Source organism: Populus trichocarpa, chromosome 10 (assembly GCF_000002775.5).
Source record: "Populus trichocarpa isolate Nisqually-1 chromosome 10, P.trichocarpa_v4.1, whole genome shotgun sequence".
NCBI classification, from domain to species: Eukaryota; Viridiplantae; Streptophyta; class Magnoliopsida; order Malpighiales; family Salicaceae; genus Populus; species Populus trichocarpa.
This window is the reverse complement of record NC_037294.2, coordinates 16,161,757-16,182,001: the sequence shown is the minus strand read 5'-3', so window position 1 is coordinate 16,182,001 and position 20,245 is coordinate 16,161,757. Positions and strand designations below refer to the sequence as shown.

Below are 20,245 nucleotides of genomic sequence, written 5' to 3'. Positions count from 1 at the left end.
TTTGGTACTATTTTATTGATAAAGTTATAATTTAGTCCTTGATTGTGTTTTAAAAATAAGCTAATCCCTTGATAATTGATGACCCTTGTTTTATTAAAAAAAAACCCGCTGGGCTTTCTTCAAATCTAAAATGTGAAATTTGAAAATGTAATTTATTGAAGGAAAAAATAAGTATTAGGATTTATAGAAAAACCAAGATGTTATAAGAATAGAAGACAAATGTAAAGAAGAGTTAAGGGATTAAGATATAGGTTTTCAAACATAAAGAACTAAGTTATAATTACGTTCAAAACCCGGGAACTAATAATTAATTTACTCCGTGATAAACGACATTTAACTGACGTCGTAGTCCGTACCCAGCCAACACAACTTATTTTCTCTATCGCTCTCTCTGTAATTCGTGAAATTTTGAACTGTTTCAGCTAGTTTTTCACCGACCGATAACTGACGCGCCGTTCCTCCTTCTACTCTCTTCTCTTATCAGGCATGGCGCGGAACGACAATTACGTTGCATGCACTTAAAATGCATCGGATGGGTTGGTCAATTTCATGATTGTATTCATCTTGCAGAGACGAAAGGGAAAGCTGGCTTAATTAATTGCAGAGCAGAGAGGTTATTCAAGTAAAGGTGGTGTCTAATTTTGAAATGGTAAGTGAATTTTAGAGTTCGATTGATGGGGATGTGATTTTCCTTATTAGTTTTTGGTTGTAAAGAGAGTTAAATTTGGGGTAATTATACTTATGATTATATTACTTACTACAGGAGGATCCAAATAGAAGCAGAAGCAGCAGCGATTGGAATAACAACAACAAGAATTTAATAAAGCCAAAGCATGAGAAATTGGATTTTGATTTGGCATTTGAGAGTCTGCGGTCAAGGGAAGTTGGGGTATGTTTTTACAATTAAAAAGAGCAGAATCTGTTATTGGTTGTATACTCAACTGCTTATGCTGAAGGATTGTATGATGTATTGTTTCAGGATAATGTAGCAAGTTCATCTCGAAGCTATTTAAGATCATTTTTTACTGAAATGGGATACTCTCCGTCTCTTGTCAACAGAGTGATTGAGGAAAATGGTATTGTTATGAATGGGCATAAACATTCTTTTATAACTCTTTTCTTTGATAGAATTGGAAATGGATTATAAATGGATATGACGAACCGGAATTGTGCTTTTCTTAAACAACATGAAGAAACCCACACTTTAATTCAACCAGAATCCCCCCCTTGGGCATTAGTTGCAAACCCAGATAAATTTGCTTATAGTCATTATCCAACCTCCATTATTTTCTGAATAATTTATGGGATATATAAAGACTTCTCCGTGGTTTGTTGTTGGTGAATATCTTCTCTTAATTCTAGGTGAAGACAATGTCGACCTGTTATTGGAGATTCTCATGGAATGTTCTGTAAGTAATCAATGACTTTTTTTTTTCTCTCCCTGGTTTATAGAATACCGAAGTTGTTTTCGACTCAATTGAAGAACGTTTTGGAATCGGAACATCCATCCTGGATCCCGTGTCTTAATTTGTTTAACTATCTTTTTGCTTCTTTGCCAGATTCTTTTGATGGATTGTTTCATGTATTCATGAGGACATATTCATGTTTGTTTAATTTTGAATATCTTTTAATTACATAGGTCATGAAGTAACTAATAATTTGTATCTAAGTAATCTCTTTGCCAAGAGGAAACATATTTTTGTGATTTATGTCAGACATTTTTACAAGGTGTTTGTTGGCAGCATCAACCAATCTGAATCCTGCCACCAACTTTGTGTTTTCACCCATAAAATGAAAATAAAAATTAAACTATTGCTTCTTTCAATCATTTTCATGACATATCTTGTAAATCTTGGAAGCTCATTATATATTTTTTTCCGCAATGATCAACACAGTTCACTACTTTACTCATCTGTAGTTTATAGATAGAGCTTTTACAGAAACTTTCTGAACTACTTTTAACTGGTGTTGGTTGACATTGTTTGGCATGGAACAGGGTCTTCAAAAGCCAAACTCTCAGTCATCAGATTCTTTAGATTGCTTGTTTGATGATAGGGGTGAAAGCAGCCCTCCAAAGTATTCCACAGTTACTGGAGTAAAAGAGGTAATATTCTGTGAACTTTTAGTGTTTATACCAGGTCATCTGTCATCTAGCTCATCTTGAAGCTAGGTGTTAGAACATTTAGGTCAATACCCTCAGGTTCAGTTCCAAAATGTCTTATGAAGGATCTCTTAATCTGCATAACTATTTTTGAGCATTTCCACACAATTTCTCCAATCCATATTCATTGCATTGTAAATCTTTGAACGCTCGCCATCTCTTTATTCCACCTGGTATGTCTTGGTTCCTATTTTATTTCTAGTTATTCATTATATGTGCTATAGAATGTTTGATAGTTAGAAAAGTCTTGGATGTTTCATAGAAATTAAGACACGACAACAACTTTCTCTGCAATTGGGAATGGAAGTTCCTTTAGACAAAGGCATTTCATTGCAGCGAGGGCTCTCTTTTGGAGGGACATATGCTTAGAACCAATGAGGGAAACCTTTCTGTGGAATCCATTTATATAGGTTAGATATCATTGTTTGTGCCACATATAATCTCACCACTAATCTCCTCTCTTTTTTAAGCTAAATTTTACATTTTTTTATTTTTTTAAAGAAACTTTTATTTGAAAGAAGGAAGAGATAGCGCAACATCCTCCCAAATAGAAAAAAGAAACAGCAAACTTGCTCAAAATAACAAGGAACTTTCCCTTTGTATATCTGCAAAAGAAGCGCTTCCAAGAGCCCCTGCAGTGTGACACCACAAAGAAGCCAAGAAGAAGCCAAGAAGACTATACTATCCCACCACAACTGCTTTCATGTGAAATCGTTATTAAAAATCCTCCCATTCTCTCCACCAAAATGCATCAAATAATTGCACTAACTGCACATCTCCATAAAATCTTATGATTTTTCTCGCTTCCATAAAACCTTTTCTTCTTGCTATAGTTTACATTTTTATATGTTTTCGATCCTTTTGTTCACGTGAAGCTTGGTTGCTGTTGAAATAAAAATTGGCAAGTTTGATCTAATCAGCATTCAGTAAGATGATTTGACTTGTAATCATTGCATATAGTGATCTTTGACAACATGCTATTGCTGGATTTGCTATAGCTGGTCTTCAATTTTTTGTAGGAGCCAGATGTGTTTGATGAAGTTTATGACGACAAAAGGGTGTCCTTGCTGAAGATGAATTTCCCAGCAAAGGAAGTTGAATTGGCAATGGATAAACTTGGTGAGTTGCTGAATTTTCTATCTGGTGAATTTTTTTTTGTTTGCTATGAGATAGACCTGCAACTTGCTTTGAGACCTTGAATTGTTAACTGGTCTTTGGTACTGATGCGTTTTGGAAACATTTTCTTCCATCAATAGAAATATTGATAAATCTTGGAAGCGCATTGGTGTTTGTTAACTCTTTATATTGCATTTGTTGCTGCTGCTGCAAAAGTATTATTATGATTTTAAATGATTGAGACCAGTATGTTTGGCTGCATTTTTATTTAGTGTACCTTATTCCCTTAAATGTAATGGCTTCTTTGAACATATCTCTGACTCTGATTTCATAATAGTTTTCTTGCAAATATTTTCTTCTTCAAAGGATTTTGTTGTTCTTTTTCTGATTCCATTTTCCGACTTAATTAGTTCTCCTTGTAGATGGTTAATCTATGTAAACTGGCTGTCTGTGTCCGCTGCACTGACTCTTTGCCTCTTTTGGTTTTCTAGCAATTCTGAAAACCAACCAGCAAAAATATAGTTCATCTGACAGTCATATTGATCTCATAATGTTACAGGTGAGAATGCTCCCATCAATGAAATAATTGACTTTATCATTGCTGCCCAGATAGCTAACAATCTTGACAGGGAAACAGAGGACATGCCTGATATTGATGCGGAGAATAAAGAGGTGTGCTTTCATTGTCATTTTTGAAGGTTATGAACATAACTAACAGTATAGCGTATAATGTTATTGGGCTCTTTGGGATTTGGAAATCACCTTTATGCTTGTGTTTTCAGCTGTTTTATTTATTTATTTATTATTTTTTTTGCGTGTATGGGACTTGGGTGATGTCACAGTGTTGCAACTGTGTTTTCTCATCTAGTGGCTGTATGCATATCTATATGTATTTCAACATCTATGTCAGATGACATGACAAAGGTATGCTTCAAGTACCACATTGAGGTGAGAAAAACAAAAAGTGAGAGAAATATTTTGACATCCATGCACCATCCACAATGTATTCAATTCAAAGCTATCAATTACCTGACTTAGGCAGATGGGGCACTGGTATGATGTGCCTGGGTGATGTTGGACTGGAAAAAAACTTGACATCCCTTCCACGCAAGATAAAAGTGTGTCCTTTTTCCTGGTTTTCTTTCTGCTTCAATAATAAATATTTTTTATCAGTTGGTGAGGGTTGGAGTGCATAGGACATTTAGTGGTTGGGTTTGTGTGGGTGCATAGGACTGGAAGAGCATGAAGGTATGTAGTTGAAGTGCAGATGTGGAATTATAAGTACAACCATGGACTTAAAAGTAGATGCCTTGAGTTTGATGTGTAAGTTTTAAACATTTAGCAAAAGCCATAGACTTAAAATCATACAAGTAAACACACAACACAAAAAGATATTGGTTTGAAGCAGAAAGGTTGGGATAGAGGTATGGAGTTGATACATAAACGCATAGAGTTGAGGCAGAAAGGTACATGGCTGATGTGTGGAGGTGAAGTTGATAGATCTTTCTTCGAAACTCATGTGTTATAGTGGTTTGTGGGATTCTTCTATTGCAATTGTCTCATGCATCATGGCCAGCTCTCTTGGCATTATGATGATTATTACCAAGTAAAAGATGAGATGGAAGAGTATTTTGAAGGCAACTTTTAGTTGTGAAGTTTGGGAGAGTCAATTTTTATGGCGTATGTAGTTGAGTTTTATTTTGTTAGTTTTTGTCTTTTTTACATATCATGTGAACACTATCAATAATTGATCAACCTTTTGATGTCCAGGATGTCAATGATGAAACCCTATATGGAACTATGGACAAAACACTCTGTTTGCTTAACATGGGTTTCTCTGAAAATGAAGTTTCTTTGGCTATTGATAAGTTTGGTGAGTAATTGTTGACAACTTTGATTATTATGAATGCAAAAGGTACATTATATTTCCAGGTTTCTAATCTCTAGCTTCTGATAATGAGAACAATGGAATCCAATCTACCACTAAACCCTTACAGTACTTATATGATAAGTTCTTCTGCATCTTCAGCCCTTTTGAGTAGTTTCCGAATTGATTTTGTAAAACCGAGCAGCTCTCTCTCTTTCTAAGCCTACCCAGATGCTCCATGATAGTTTTGAGCTGATGCTTCAAGTTTGCATAAGTTCTTTCATGTTCTCCTTCACAACCACTTTGGGTATTATGTTTTAAAAGAGATATTTTCTTGCCAATTTCTAGAATCAATTTTCTGATGTCAACAGACATGACAACAAAATTTAAAAATACAAGATTAGAATACCTGCTGAGCACTTAATATTTGATCAAGTTTATATCAATGACTGCTGTAAATGAAGATGCAGAAGACGCATGTTGCAGGGCCATGTGCATGTTTCTTGAAAACTAAGGGTTTGCATTTCCACCTTTCAACCCTAAATAATTAAAAAACAAAGCAAAAACAGTACTGTGAGTGGAATGACATGCAAAGACAATAATGTTTATCACCTTGAAAAATGAAGTCAGTGGGGTAGTATCCTGGTGTAATCATAAAGATATTTAGATGTATCATAAACATATGAAAATAGACATTCCCTTCAAATTACTATTCTCCACGAAATTGTAGATGTTATCTTTTAGAAGGCTTTGGCTTTTAGTGATTAGATATGCAAAAATCATCTTTGTTTAATATTTTGGTTCTTTCTGACCAAGGGTCGCCTCCCATTTTAGTTTTATTCAATTGAGTGATTCATCATTTGCCTTCTTTCAGGTTCAGAAGTTCCAGTTACAGAGCTTGCTAATGCAATTTGTGCACATCAACTTGGGGAAACCTATGTTATAAAGAAGAAGGTTACTTTGTTCCCCCCTTGTCTATAATTGAATTTTTTAGCTCCACGGAGGCTATATTTTGAATTTTAACAGTGCCTTTTGGTTTGATTCTTTGTACTGATTATCAAGTACTTCAAAGTAGATTTAATTTGGCATTTTGATGAGCGTTTTAATTATACTGTCAAGATTGCTATACTGTACTATTTAAGGATTGGATTTACATGTTTGGCACCGAAGAGGTTGAAGTTCAACCCTTTTTTTTCTGGAAAGTGCAAACATAATGTTTGAATGAGTTAAATTGGCAGATACTTTTGAGCATCATGTTCTTCTATCCATATTCTATGGCCTCATGGAACCTTGCAAATGACTGGTTCATGCTTACAAGGGGCTAGACACTATTTCCTTCAATTTTAACACAACCAAGTCATTGTGGAACTTGAAGTTAATTGTTGGCATTATTGATTGTCTCTTTTCTTTTCTTGCTCGAGATGATGGTATGGACACCATTTACTTCTCACTCTTTTAGTCAGTTAATTTCCCCATAACATAGCTTTTATCTTGTGCAGTATTCTGAGAATTCCACTGCAAGCTGCTCGAGTGCTGCAGAGGACAGTAGATCCTTTGGTGTGGAGACAGAAAATAACACAAGACATCACTCTTTCAGTTGGGTGAAGTCAGAAACTGAGGATTGTAGACGAGATGCTATTTTGCAGTCAAGAGATATGAACACCAAGGAAACTCGTAAAGGAAAACGGCCAAGACAAGAGCACATTGAAGGCTATCAAGAAGCTCAGCCTAGGCATGATAGCCTTGAGGAAAATTGTGCAGGTGAACAGCCAAAGCAGGAATATGACTATGGTTCAAGTTCTTATTTTGAACATGAGTGGGTAGAAGAAAAGGTTAACTCTGACACTACCACATTTGGAATGCCAAAGCCATTCAAATGTAATCCATGCAAGATTCTTGATCAAATTGCTGCTAAACCTCCGTATTTTTTCTATGGGAATGTTGCAACTGCATCTTCTGACACCTGGGGAAAAATATCTCAGTTCTTATATGGAATCGAGCCTGAATTTGTGGATACTCAGTTTTTCTCGGCATTGAGTAGGAGGGAAGGTTACATACACAATCTTCCTACTGAAAATAGGTCTCACATCCTTCCAAAGCCACCAATTACCTTGGAAGATCTGATGCCAAGTACAAAGAAATGGTGGCCATCATGGGATGCAAGGAAGAAGATGAGCTGCAGAAATTTTGATAGTAGTGGGTCGTCTCAGCTCTGTGATATGCTTGGGAGGATGCTGGATGATTCTCGTGGTTTGCTCTCAGCCGAACAGCAGAGAGACCTCCTTCGTCATTGCCAGGCATTAAATCTAATGTGGGTTGGCCCAAACAAGCTATCCCCCCTGGAATCAGCTCATTTAGAGAAAATTCTGGGGTATCCATTGAATCACACATTAATTGCAGATTATCCGTTGACAGAAAGGATGTACTCACTCAGATATAGCTTCCAGACCGATACTTTGGGGTACCATCTCTCGGTTTTGAAGTCAATTTTCCCACAGGGAATAACAGTGTTGTCACTTTTCAGTGGGATTGGTGGTGCAGAAATTACTTTACATCGTCTCGGCATTCATTTGAAAGGCGTGGTCTCTGTTGAAACTTCTGAAACAAATCGAAGGGTCTTAAAGAGGTGGTGGTACAGTAGTGGACAGACTGGACGATTGGAGCAAATAGAAGACATTCGGAAGCTAACAAGCAGTACAGTTGAGAGACTGGTTGAGAATTTTGTCTGTTTTGACTTCGTAATTTGTCAAAACTCTTTTACTCGGCCATCAAAAATTCCCGGAGTGGGTTCAGGTTTAGAAAGTCAACATTTTTTTGACTTCACGTTGTTCAATGAGTTTGTTCGTGTTTTGCAACGTGTAAGGAGTGCAATCGAAAGAAAGAGGTAGTCGTTGTCGCTGTGTGCCTGTTCTGCAAACCGTGAAGATAGTGTTTCTGTGAGACAAAAGTCTCAAGTTTTCCCTATCATTATGCGTGATAAAAAAAACTAGTTGATAATCGTAGAAGGTAATGATACAATTATGTTGCTCGGTGGTCAATCATGCGAAAAGCAATGCAAATGTGGATTGATTTAAATTATCCTTTTCCTTGGCCATTCATTTGAGAAGTAACCTGTTCTGTCCAGAGATCCATTTGCTTCGTGGTGGCTTTTGTGATAACGGAGTAAGAGAATTCTTTTCCTCTACATCTTAGCTTCATGATCCTTATCTGCACTTTCCGAAAGTTTTATCTATCTAATCTTTTGCGCAGCATTGCATCGACATTGGAAAAAATTATGCCTGAAGAAGTGCTATATTCATAATAGCTTCTTAAGCCATAAATTCTTGGAGGAAACATGTGTTTAGTTGAAGCAGCAGTAACATGATTGTTGATGGCTTCTGCCTGTGTTTATGCTTGCGTATGTACATTAAACATTTTAAAGTTCCTAGTATCAAGCTCATATGGATCATGCAGTAATTTGAACTTCTGAAATTCCAACTTGGGAGAAGAGACTCTACAAGTTGAGAGACAACTTTAGGGAAGGAGTGGATCAGAGAGACAGAGATGTAATGAATTCGACGACTGAATTCGAGAGGTTAAATACACCTTACATTCGTCGAGGCCCACAAAGGAGCATGCATTTCAGTCACTCAAATGGAAAAGGCCTCGGCTACCAACCCATAAAAGAAAGGCCTACTGAGTTTAATTGACACCTTTTATATGCTTTTGTCGCTGTCTTGATCGGAAAGGATCCATATAGCCCGACACAACTAGTTCGTGTTGTATTAGAAATGACGTGGGTGCTCCATACAACTTGAATTTGACTGGAATCTACAAGTTCATAAAGTTTATTTACTATACGTTAGAAGTTTCAATTAATAGCGAAAACAGTGTTTCTAGTTTTCTTATATCTTATCCCTTCCAAAATGATAATTCTTTGCCTTTCATCCCTTACTCCTTATTATCTTCCTTGACTTACAGGCTCCCTGGAAAAGTTTAGGAAAAGAACCTGTGGTTATTGTCATTGATCGTGTCTTCGTTCTGGCTCCTCCTGATGGCTGGACTCTCAAGTTAGAATGCTCTTTCCTTGATGTGAATAGTTATTTTTACTGTATTATTTCACTGTTATTTAAAAAAAAAAAAAACTTTTGGTTAATTATTATACCCTTAATACAACCGTGATATTATAATTTATAATTAATACTAATCTGTAAATTCAACCCCACCTCCATTTTAGAAAAATACTGATAAAATTATTTAAAAATATTAATTTGTAAAAATAGGTTATTTTCTAGAACGAATGCTAAAATGTAGTTTAATCCCCTTTTTTTATATATATACACTACATGAAACTCTATATAACACAAGAAAAAGCTATTTGAATCACTCTTAAACCCTATAGATTTGTATTTTATTTTGACTATTAAAACTCTGAAAAGGATTAGAAACAAGCCAGAAAGAAACATGAAGTTTTAAAATCCAAAAATATTTTAAATTACATCGAAATTCATCAAATTATTAAATTGAATCTTTGGTTAATTTCTATAGGTTATTTTTTACTCTTCTAGACATTGATAATATTAAAAAAATCAAGACTTGTTAAGACCCAAAACAATTAATAACCTAAAACCGTGGGAAAAAAAATTCTAACAGGGGATGGAGCCTCAGCAATAATCAAGACCCAAAACAAGATAAGAATGGACCTTGGGATCTGTAGTATACAGCATCCTATATAGATTGTAATCACCATCTAAACAGCCATCAGAGGAGATTTCTGCTAGACTCTCAGGCTCTTCTTCTCTTAAGCAACTTATACGAGGAATATTCACTGATTCTCAAGTTCCGGAAGCATTCCAGCAAGGTAGATAATCTACCAATTCACCTTTTCCAGGGAGAAGCTCAACCTATGATAGTATCATACAGGCATCTGCTATATTATGGGTCAGATTAAATAAAAGATTAAATATTTTTATTGAAAAATCAAATGTCCAAACATTGATGATGTATTTTTTAATAAAAACAATTAATCATAAACATTGAATGATATATTTTTTAAATATTGATACGACACAATGAATAATATTTTTTTAAAATATTAAAATGATAATATATTGGATCAACTTGAGTTAATCTTTCAAATCTACTACCTCAGTCATAAGACTGTGATAACGCTATAGAAAGTAAATTAAAATAATTATGAAGGTCAAATATACTTAATCAACCCAATATTAAATGATGAAATTGAAAAAAAAATTAAAAATGACAAAAAAACCTACCCAAATTAACCTGCCAAACTCGAAGTTCAGATTATGAGATCGAGATAATTTTATAAAAAACAAATAAAAAAAAGCTATGAAGCTTATTTTCCAACCAACTCAACATTAAAATATGAAATAAAAAAAATTAATTAAAGAAAAGAAAAAAAAATTAAGGTCAACCTGAGCTAACTTGTTAAACTCATAATCTGAATCATGAGATTGAGATAACTCCATAAAAGTAAATAAAAAATCATGAATCTTAGTTTCCAAACAATCTAATATTAAATGATGAAATTAAAAAATAAAAACAAAAAAAAATTGAGTTATTGGAGTGTGAAATTGAAAAAAAATCGATTAAAAAATGACTCACAAAAATGAATTGAGTCAACCCGAGTCAACTTATCAAACCCGCAATCCGGGTCATGAATAGGGATAACCACATAGAAAACAATTGAAAAAAAATACGAAGTTTAATTTTCAACCAATCTAATATTGAAGGATGAAATAAAAAAATAACAAAAATAACAAAAAAAACAACTTAAGTTAACAAGTTAAACTTGCGACCTCATGAGACCGGAATAAATTTATAAAAATAAAATAAAAAAATAATTATGAAGTCTCAATTTTAATATATTTAATATTAAAGGTTGAAATTAAAAAAAAATTTACGAGACCGATATAAAAATTATGGAAAAACATATAAAACACAATTTTCAAAACAATTTAATATTATAAGATATAATTAAAAAAAATGAATTATTAAAAGGTAAGTTTTTTTTAGTATTGTTAAATGATCTAACCACGCCACGCTTATTAGTATTTTGTTAATTAATTAATTGGTGCAGGCTACTGTGTCACACTGTCACTACAAGAAAAGCATATCGATGCGCTTCTAAAATATATGCCCGTGACATGGACATCTGAGGTCTCATTTAGACAAGCCTTAGACGGGCAGTAGTATTGGTCGGCTGTTTCCGAAGTTTATGTATGATGCATGTCTTGATCCTCGGCACATGCCTGGGAATTGTGTATTCCTGGGCTTCCAGTGCTGAAGAAAACAAAGAAAAGGCAGAGCTTTAGACAATTGAAGTAGAGTGTGCTTGGTGCCAATCCCATATTAGTAAATCCAGCAACATTTCGAAAATCATTTGGAGCTCCCATTTTGCATATGTACGATCAACATGCCTTAGCTTAGTAGATGAAACATTATAGTTTTTGTTTATAAAATGTTGCTAAAGATGCCGTGTGTTGATTGTGCCAGTCGATGAGGGTGGAGAATCAACCATTTTTTAAATCAAATTTTTTTTATTATTATTCTTGCGCAGTGTTATCAGAACGGATCGGACTAGACAGTCTGATTGGAGAATTGATAAACCGAACATGAACTAGTTTACAAAGAATCGGGATGGAGCGATCAACCAACTGGTTTTTTGAGGAACTGTATGAACCCTGAAGTTCAAATGAAATAAAATTTTGAAAAAAAGAGAGAGGAAGGAATGTCAAGTTGCTCACTTGAACCATGTTGTTTCGGATCTTATCTGCAAAACCTGAAAGTTCATCCCTCCCCTTCATCACTATAATCCACTTTCATAAACCGTCTCCCTCAAATAATTCTATAAAAACTCGAACAGTATCGGTAGTCAATTGACTCAAAACAAAACCGCCTAACGATTCATTATTCATCCATAAACTCCAATCTCTTCCGAGAACAAATTCTTTGAAGACAGCCTCATCACGTGGAATAGAAAGAAGCCAATGTTTTCGAAGTCGTAGTCTTCAGCTTCCTCGAACAAATTCCTTGTCTCTGTACTTGCGAATTGATTCTCTAAAAAATATTCGAGTCGGTTATTTGGCAATTATTTTAAAACTGGAAGTTTGATTTCAATTGCTTTTCTGATTGTTTTTTTGGGATACTTGTATGATAGTGTATGGTGTATGCTGAAAGTTCACAAGCTATGAATATACAAGTAAAACTGGCATATGGCCATCATGCTGTTGGGCCAAATAGCCACTGCAGCATTGAGTTTCACAGCCTCAATGCCGGAAGAATATTAATGCAATTTAAAGTCACTCTCTGTGCATGCAAACATCCAAGGCATATAGTAGAAACAATGTCTTGATTTAGTTTGCAAACTGTGAGATAATACCGTAATTATGTCCCGATCCTATTCAGCTTTTCCCCTCCACCCTTTTAGTATACACCATTACTGTTTATTGGAAATCAAGAAAATGGCATGCGTAGCCAGTGTGAAATCTTTCCGTTTATGCAAATTCCATTAAGCATATGATCCTTGAACACTCAGAAGATTGATGATGGTTAAGGAAAAATCTCTTCTATTATCTAATTGACAGCCAAAAACTTCATCCAACTCACCCACTGCGCTCTCGACCCGAACCTCTACTTCAAATTCTGAAGAAACATCAAGTACTCTTGCTCGCTTTACGACCAGACAGCCTCTCCGATTCATAGAGTATGTGATTTATAAGTCCCCTTGCTGCACTGCAATCATAGAAAAGACATCAAACTCACAACAAAGTTCCCACAAAAAAAAAATGGAGAGAGAGAATAACAAACTACAAGTTAGTGTGTCCTTATCCTACAATCCAGCTTGTTAATTCTACCAAACAAATGAAATAAGGAACTGTTTTGCACTCTAAATATAGAACAAGCAACTGGCATCTTGGTTGCCAAATCAAGTAATTTCCTTCTAAATCCTCAATACATATTTAAATCAAGCAAAACCGTTCCTAAAACATGGACATATAAATAAACAATACAAGAAATGAAACAAACACAACAAGGAGCTAAAGATTTAACAATGTGCAAAACAGACAGTTTCAACTTACTCGTCCTTCAACTTTTGAATCTTCTCTGGGTCCGTCTCGTGTTTGTTTCTCTTAAACTGCTGTCTTACCATATTGACAAGAAGCTCTGTGTTATGTTGCTGCCACAATAATTAAAACACAAATATCAACACATATCGACTAAAAATCAATAATAGAGGCTAAATTGAAACAAGATGAATAGTTGAATACTAATGTTGCTTCTTCTTTTTTTTCTTTTCTTTTTTTTTTAGAAACCAGGCTCAGATTCATCAAAACTCCACTGCAGAGAAGTTACCACGAGGTTGGAGTTAGGCTCCAGATTACAACCAAAAAAAGCAAAAACAAGATCTATGGCAACCCCTATGCCATCCAAGTCACACTGGCTGCAACTAAAGAGGGTGGGGTATCAAAGCAACGGCAGTAGGTATTCTAGGTGATACTAATGGGTGCCACCATAGCCCATCTCACATAACCATACAGGACACCAAAGTAAGAGTTAGACTCCCAGAATCATTACCCCGATTCCACATCATAAGTACCACCATTCTTGGATGACTGAGCAACAAACTACTCCTTTCCATACCTCGACACGGACATTCGAATTATTTTGGTAATATAATTGACGTTGAGTAGATAGGAAGGAATGCAGTTGATCTGATTAAAATTGCGAATTTTTAACAAGATGCAATGAGTTTAGTTAAATAAAATATTACCTGATGACCAATATATTTAGCTCTTCGAAGACATTCCCGGTAAAGCTGCGATTAAAACCATGAAAATTAGGGATCTGAATAATTACTGTTAACATAGATTTAAATGAAGCAAAAAGAAAATGATACTTAACTCTAATTACGTTGTTGGCTAGTTCAGGAGGCAACGCAGTTTGCAAAGAGGGCATCGTCTCTTCCAACTTCGGAGGGAGCGGGAGCGGGAGACGAGTGGGTTATTGTATAAAATCTCGTTCGTTGTTGCAGAGGCGAAACTGAACGGCAAATTTGCTTGACGGTAAGTTTTTGGTGGATGCTGTGTTTTATCGGCATGGACGGGGGCCATGAGTTAAAATTATTATTAAATAAGTGGATTGTCAGAGTGGAAAAGATAGACCTCCTTGGCCCATTTATTGGTGGGCTTAGAATATTATGAACCTTGTCCAATTACGTAAAATAATTGAATTCCTATCCTTCTTTCTCTACTTTTCCCTCCGTTCCTGTTTCTTTCTCTGCGTCCCTTTCGGAGGCTACCGAGATCGGCAAGTATGGTATTTTTGAAATTGTGAAAATGATGGTTGTTTAAAGTATTTTTTTATTTATAAATTTATTAAAATAATTTTTATAAAAAAAAAAATTATTTTTAATGTCAGCACATCAAAACAATCTAAAAACATAAAAAAAAATTATTTTTTTTAGAAACGTGATTTGCACCGCGTTCTCAGATACATCCAGAAAGGTACAGTGAATTGTTTGATTTCTTTATATAAAAATAATTTTTAAAAATAAAAAATATATTATTTTAATATATTTTTAAATAAAAAAATACTTAAAAAAATAACTCTTATAAAACATATTATTTATCTCTTTGATGTCTATTCATGTAAATTTCTATTTGCGACTCCATTTGACGAGTAGTTTTGTCACAGTAATTCTTGGAACAAGTTATTGAAAATAATAATTTATATATTCATGGTATGTTAACATCTTATCTTTACACTGACGTTAAAATTTGGCAACAAATAATAGAACGATAGTGATGAAGTCAACGAAACTTTAAAAGAATTCTGAGTCTACTGAATGAGTGAGTTGGGGAGTGATTCTGATGAATGACCTTGTGTCGCCTGTAAAAGTAAGTTTTTATATATTTTAAGGGATTTTTTTATACTTAAATTAGTATATAATAACTAATAAAATAATTAGATTAAGAGGCAGAGAAGAGGATTGAGTGATCTTGTTCTATATTCGTGTGTATTAACGGGGCATTATAAACATTATGATTCACATATAATACATTATTATATGGTTTATGTGATTTTGTCTAGCAACGCGACTCAAATATTATTTGATAAAAATTTAAAATATTTTTAATTATTTAAATGTGATGATATTAAGAATTAATTTTAAAAAAATAAAAATTATATATATATATATAATGTCCGTTGTCATCCCTGGTTGTGACAGGGATGAGGAATGCTAACTACCTCCTCAGTTACCTTCTCTTGACAGGCGTTCTATTTTTAAAAGCTAAAACTTATAACTTGTAATGCATGCATCTAGCAACATTGTAGTTTATATTATTTTTTGTTTGATGTGTTTTTTGAAGTGTTTATTTTAATATATTAAAATAATTTTTTTTTTTAATTTTTTTTTTTATTATTATCACATCTTAATAATTAAAAATTTTAATTTAAAATTGAAAAAATATTTAAATATACAGTTAGAATCATAGTTTTAAAACTCGGTCCGGTCCAAGACCCGGGTTCCGGGTTTTGACCGGGTCACCAGGTCGGCTGGGTCAATTCTTTTTTTTTTAAATTAAAACGACGTCATTTTAGTAAAAAAAATAAAAGTCAACGGGTTTGCAACCGGGTCGACCGGGTCAGCCGAGTCACGCCGGATTTTTCCTTCCCCCGTTTTTTCTTCAAACCGGTCCGGATCCAGCCCCGAGTTGACCCGCCCGGGCCGGGCTAGGTTTCAAAACTATGGTTAGAATACAATGTTAAACAGGATATAAAACCATAGTTTTAAGACTCGGCCCGGTCCAAGGCCCGAGTTCTGGGTTTTAACCGGGTCACCGGGTTTGACCGGGTCAATTTTTTTTTAAAAAAATCAAAACTACGTCGTTTTAGTAAAAAAAAAAAACAAAAGTCAACGAGTTTGCAACCGGGTCTTAACGGGTCAATCGGGTCACACCGGGTTTTTCCTTCATCTGTTTTTTCTTCAACCCGGCCCCGGGTTGGCCGAGTCCCAGGTTGACCCGCCGAGTCGGGCCGGATTTCAAAACTATGTATAAAACTCATGAGTAGCTAGTAAAATGCATCACTTTTGATGCACAAATCAAGCCTCCATTTCTACGTACACTCTATTCCGTTAGCGAGTATAATTGAATAAGCATTTAGATGTATAGTACACTCAAAGTAGTGGAGAAAAAAACCAAGTAAAATCCAGTATAGTATATATTTTCAAACGAAACGCTTCTTTAATTTATTATAAAACAAATTTCAAGAGTGAGTAATCATGTCAATGATCAACAAATATAAAAGACGTTACAATTTCTCTAAAAAAATAAAACGAACGAAAATATGGAACAGAAAATCAAGACACACAAGAGGAGCTCTGTCTTACGTCATCCCGTGTGTCTGTTTTTAAAGAATGTCTTATTAAAATTACTACCCTGTCACAAACCTCTTATTGCCTGTCGCAAGTTTATCTTTGAAAAAGTAAGACACGTGTCAAAATGAGAGGGAGAAAGCAATGGTGAAGGTAGCTAGCAGTCCTCGACAAGGATTATATTGGAAATTGGAAACGTATATAAATAAGATCTGAAAACACTAGAAAAAATCATACATGTAAAAATGGAAAATCCATTCCCATCTATTGACAGCACTACATCATCACACAATAAGGGCAAAATGCCCTTAACAGGGATGGAGCCTCAGCAACAATCGAGACCCAAAGACAAGATAATAATGGATCCTGAGCTCTGTAGCACACCACACATCCTATATTATACAATAGTATATATGTAATAACCAAAACTGCTACTTCTCTTAAGCAAATTTACTATCTTAGCAACCATAAGAGGAGATCTCTCGTAGACCCTCAGGCTCTCCTTCTCGTAAGCAATTTATGGGAGGAATAGTCACTGTTTCTTCAGTTCCATAAGCATTCCAACAAAATGGATCATCCACCAACTCACCTTCTTCAGGGAGAAGCTCGACCTCTGATAGCAGTATATTGGTGCAGGCTACTGTGTCACTACAGGCGAAGTGTATTGGTGGGGTTCTAACATCGTATGTGCCCTTAATGTTCCTGTATGTCACGCCTGTGACATAGACAGCTGAGGTCTCATTTTGACAAGCCTTTGATAGGCAGTAGTACTGGTCTATGATAATGCAGTTCCTAACATTCTCCATTTGGATGTTTTCAAAGTTTATGTCTGATACACAACCCGTGCCGCCCTGCCATGTCTTGATCCTTAGCCCATCGTCTGATTCTTTTATTATTGTATTTCGGACGGTTATGTTACTTACGCATGCCTGGGAATTGTGTACTCCTAGGCTTCCAATGCTACGGAGAACAGAGAAAGAAGCCAGTGTTTTAGACACTTGATGCCAATCCCATATAAGTGAATCCAGCAAAATTTTGAAAAATCATGTGCGATTGTAACTTCAATTTTGCATTTGATGTGGAAAAAAAAAACGATAATAAACACACTCAACCAACAGGCCATAATACCTTAATAGATGAAACATCAAGTTTTTTTTCTTATAAAAAGGCAGCGAAAAAGATGAACTGATGAGCACACCAACGATGTGGGTGGAAAACAATTTCTTGTGTGCTCTGTTTTTTTAAAAAAAGAAAAAAAGCAACCTTTTAATTACTTTTGTGTGATAAATATTGTTGTGGATCGACAAAATGGCATTTATCAAACACAAAAACTGACATATGGCCATCATGTTGTAGGGCCAGACATAGCCTTTAACTGTACTGAGAAGGGACCCAAAAAAGTTGCTTCGCACAGTGAACTGGTAGTTAAAACAACCATGATGTCAATTTAGTTGAAACAGAGAGAAATTGTACCTAATCCCGTGACTGGGACCACAAGTGAGACCATCAATATCCACATTCGAGCATCCTGTTCCGATTGATATGCAATCATCACCTGTTCAAGTCTCCATTATGTTAGAGAGATGGCTTGATAGCAGATAAATAATCTGAAATAGAGAGATTATATTAAGAAAAATGTTTTATTTTATTCTTTTCAATTTGCCATACCATTGCTAATGAAAGAATCGTATATGCCAACAGCCTTGGTGTTCTCTATGTGGATCCCATCAGTATTGGGGCTGAGTTTAGGAGAAGATATGGACAGTTTTTTTATCAAAACACCTTCACAGCCATCAAATTTCATATGGAATTGAGGACTGTTTTGGATTTTCAAGCCACTGACTTCCAAATTGGAGCTCATGAAGAACCGAATTAACTGAAACCATCAACAAATTTTTATCTGTTAATGTATGGCAAAATTATGTAGTAATTGATCAGTTTTTACCTAAATTACTTGTGGATTATTTCCACTTACCGCAGGGCTAACACATGGTCCTTTTGATGTCGATCCATTAGGACCCTGAAATCACATCATATTGGGACAGAAAACGTTAATGTGGTTCCAGCACAGAATTAATGAAACGCAGAAATTTAATCAAAGAAAGCTTACCCGGTGAGGTTTGCAGGGTAGATCCCACCACTTCTCTCCATTTCCTTCAATGGTTCCTTCTCCTGTGAGAGTCATACCGTCAAGTCGATAAAACACAAGCCATTGCTGCGTGCTATCCTTCTCTGGCCAGGAATCCGGTCCATCCGGCGGCATTAGGCACCCATCCACCTATTCACGTTACAATTCTCAGTAAGCCAGGTCCTACTAAAACAAACAGAAACAACGTGGATATAAATATTCTTACCTGAAACACAATTCCTGGCTTGCATGGACCTGAGAAAATAGTTGAAGTGATCATGAAAGAATAACCTGAAGGAGCCAGAATAACACCAGATTCCACTCCACAAGCTTCTTTCCAGGCCTGCCTGAATGCATTAGTGTCATCAGTGGAACCGTCACCAACTGCCCCATAATCCATGACATTGAAAATGTAGTCTGAACTTGTGTTTCCAGGATCGTTCGGATAAGGGTCTGAAGGGATTGAAGGAGAATTAGAAGGAGATGAAGGGGCAGTGGGGTTTTGAGGATCTGGGGCATTATAAGGGGTTGGAGAAACAGGGGGCTCTGGATTTTTGGAGCTTTTGTTCTTTGGCTTGTGGTAACGGGACCTTCCTTCTACATTGCTGGAATTATAAAGCAGAAAGGACACTGCAATGCAAATGGCTAAAATACCGCGAATGATCTCCATGGAAATGGAATGAAAGATGGTAGTGTAGGCAGTGTTCAATACTGTGAAGAACCAGAACAAATCAAGAATATGTCAATGCAAGACAATAATAAGTTCAGCTTCCCTAATGTTGTTATTGAGAAACAGCATAAGAGAGCCAGAGAATTTTTAACGAATTTTAGGGGCCTCAAGTGAAGTAGCAAAAGGGATTAATTTATACTCCTGTAAAATGACCCCCAAAAACTGTTCTGATGTCTATGGTTGACACGTGTCATGTTCCAGTTGATTGAAATATCATTGTCTTTTTAATAACAGTTGGGGATAATTTGGAGGATGGCTTGTGTGGCGAATGTACTTGATTCTTCAGTAGAAATCAATGCTTTCATCTAACCTTTTTATTTCTGTTTGTCATTTTTTTTTTTTTTACAATTGGTCTTAGTTCTTGTAAAACCTTGAGGGGGGAGAGTAGAATCATACTAAATCACTTGGCTAAGGCATAATTCGCCCCGCTCTCAACGTTAAGACTAATTTTCGAGTGCCCTTAACGAGAGATTAATTCAAGCGTCATAACTAGTCAAACCTTGCTAGCTAATTTGATGCTGCTACCCTCCCTACATTTGATGAATAATGGCCTGCTTTTCCTTGTTGTTTCTGTCCCTTTTTAATAGAATAACATTTGTTGTTTTTAGTCTTGTCCTGTTCATGCAGAATCTGTGCGTCGCACAGGAAACATTTCATGCCATCATTATGCATCCAGACTTTAAGTTCATTCGTTGTCATGATCACTAAAAATTGGAGAGTTCTTAGTAGCTATTGGCAGTCAATAAGGAGTTAGAACTCAAAAACTTGCGACAGCTTAAACTAGTTCAGCTGTGCTTGTTTAACTGTTATAATGAAATGATGATGGTTCTTCCATCCAGCTATTTAAAAATCATTGTGGG

General features: G+C 35.5%; 3 protein-coding genes across 9 annotated transcripts; 1 reads left to right on the top strand and 2 right to left on the bottom strand.

Annotated features, from left to right (window-relative positions):
• The first annotated feature begins 309 nt into the window (after positions 1–309).
• LOC7485864 (probable inactive DNA (cytosine-5)-methyltransferase DRM3) lies at positions 310–8,328 on the top strand. Of its 6 annotated transcripts, XM_024610383.2 has the most exons (13): positions 310–484; positions 571–649; positions 764–889; positions 980–1,076; positions 1,363–1,409; positions 1,997–2,104; positions 3,181–3,280; positions 3,769–3,836; positions 3,915–3,949; positions 4,120–4,225; positions 5,048–5,150; positions 6,019–6,098; positions 6,644–8,328. In XM_024610383.2, the coding sequence occupies exons 2-13, from the start codon at positions 647–649 to the stop codon at positions 8,030–8,032; spliced, it is 2,262 nt and encodes a 753-aa protein (XP_024466151.1). In that variant the 5' UTR covers positions 310–484; positions 571–646; the 3' UTR covers positions 8,033–8,328. The 6 variants fall into 6 exon arrangements, with proteins under 6 accessions (XP_024466151.1, XP_024466152.1, XP_052312726.1 ...); XM_024610384.2 differs by having other exon boundaries at positions 310–649; positions 4,120–4,201; XM_052456766.1 differs by having other exon boundaries at positions 310–649.
• A 3,563-nt stretch (positions 8,329–11,891) lies between these two features.
• Positions 11,892–14,268, bottom strand: LOC7485862 (uncharacterized). 2 transcript variants are annotated; one of them, XM_052456767.1, is made up of 5 exons: positions 14,052–14,268; positions 13,921–13,965; positions 13,229–13,326; positions 12,756–12,881; positions 11,892–12,204 (listed from the first exon to the last, which is right to left on the bottom strand). In XM_052456767.1, the coding sequence occupies exons 1-4, from the start codon at positions 14,103–14,105 to the stop codon at positions 12,803–12,805; spliced, it is 276 nt and encodes a 91-aa protein (XP_052312727.1). In that variant the 5' UTR covers positions 14,106–14,268; the 3' UTR covers positions 11,892–12,204; positions 12,756–12,802. The 2 variants fall into 2 exon arrangements, with proteins under 2 accessions (XP_052312727.1, XP_002314984.4); XM_002314948.4 differs by lacking the exon at positions 11,892–12,204 and having other exon boundaries at positions 12,482–12,881; positions 14,052–14,267.
• A 2,497-nt stretch (positions 14,269–16,765) lies between these two features.
• Positions 16,766–19,509, bottom strand: LOC18102624 (polygalacturonase At1g48100). Its single transcript, XM_006378497.3, has 6 exons — positions 18,882–19,509; positions 18,638–18,805; positions 18,503–18,547; positions 18,196–18,403; positions 18,001–18,082; positions 16,766–17,487 (listed from the first exon to the last, which is right to left on the bottom strand). Exons 1-6 carry the CDS (start codon positions 19,323–19,325, stop codon positions 16,986–16,988), a joined length of 1,449 nt encoding a protein of 482 aa, XP_006378559.1. The 5' UTR covers positions 19,326–19,509; the 3' UTR covers positions 16,766–16,985.
• Between the last annotated feature and the right edge of the window lie 736 nt (positions 19,510–20,245).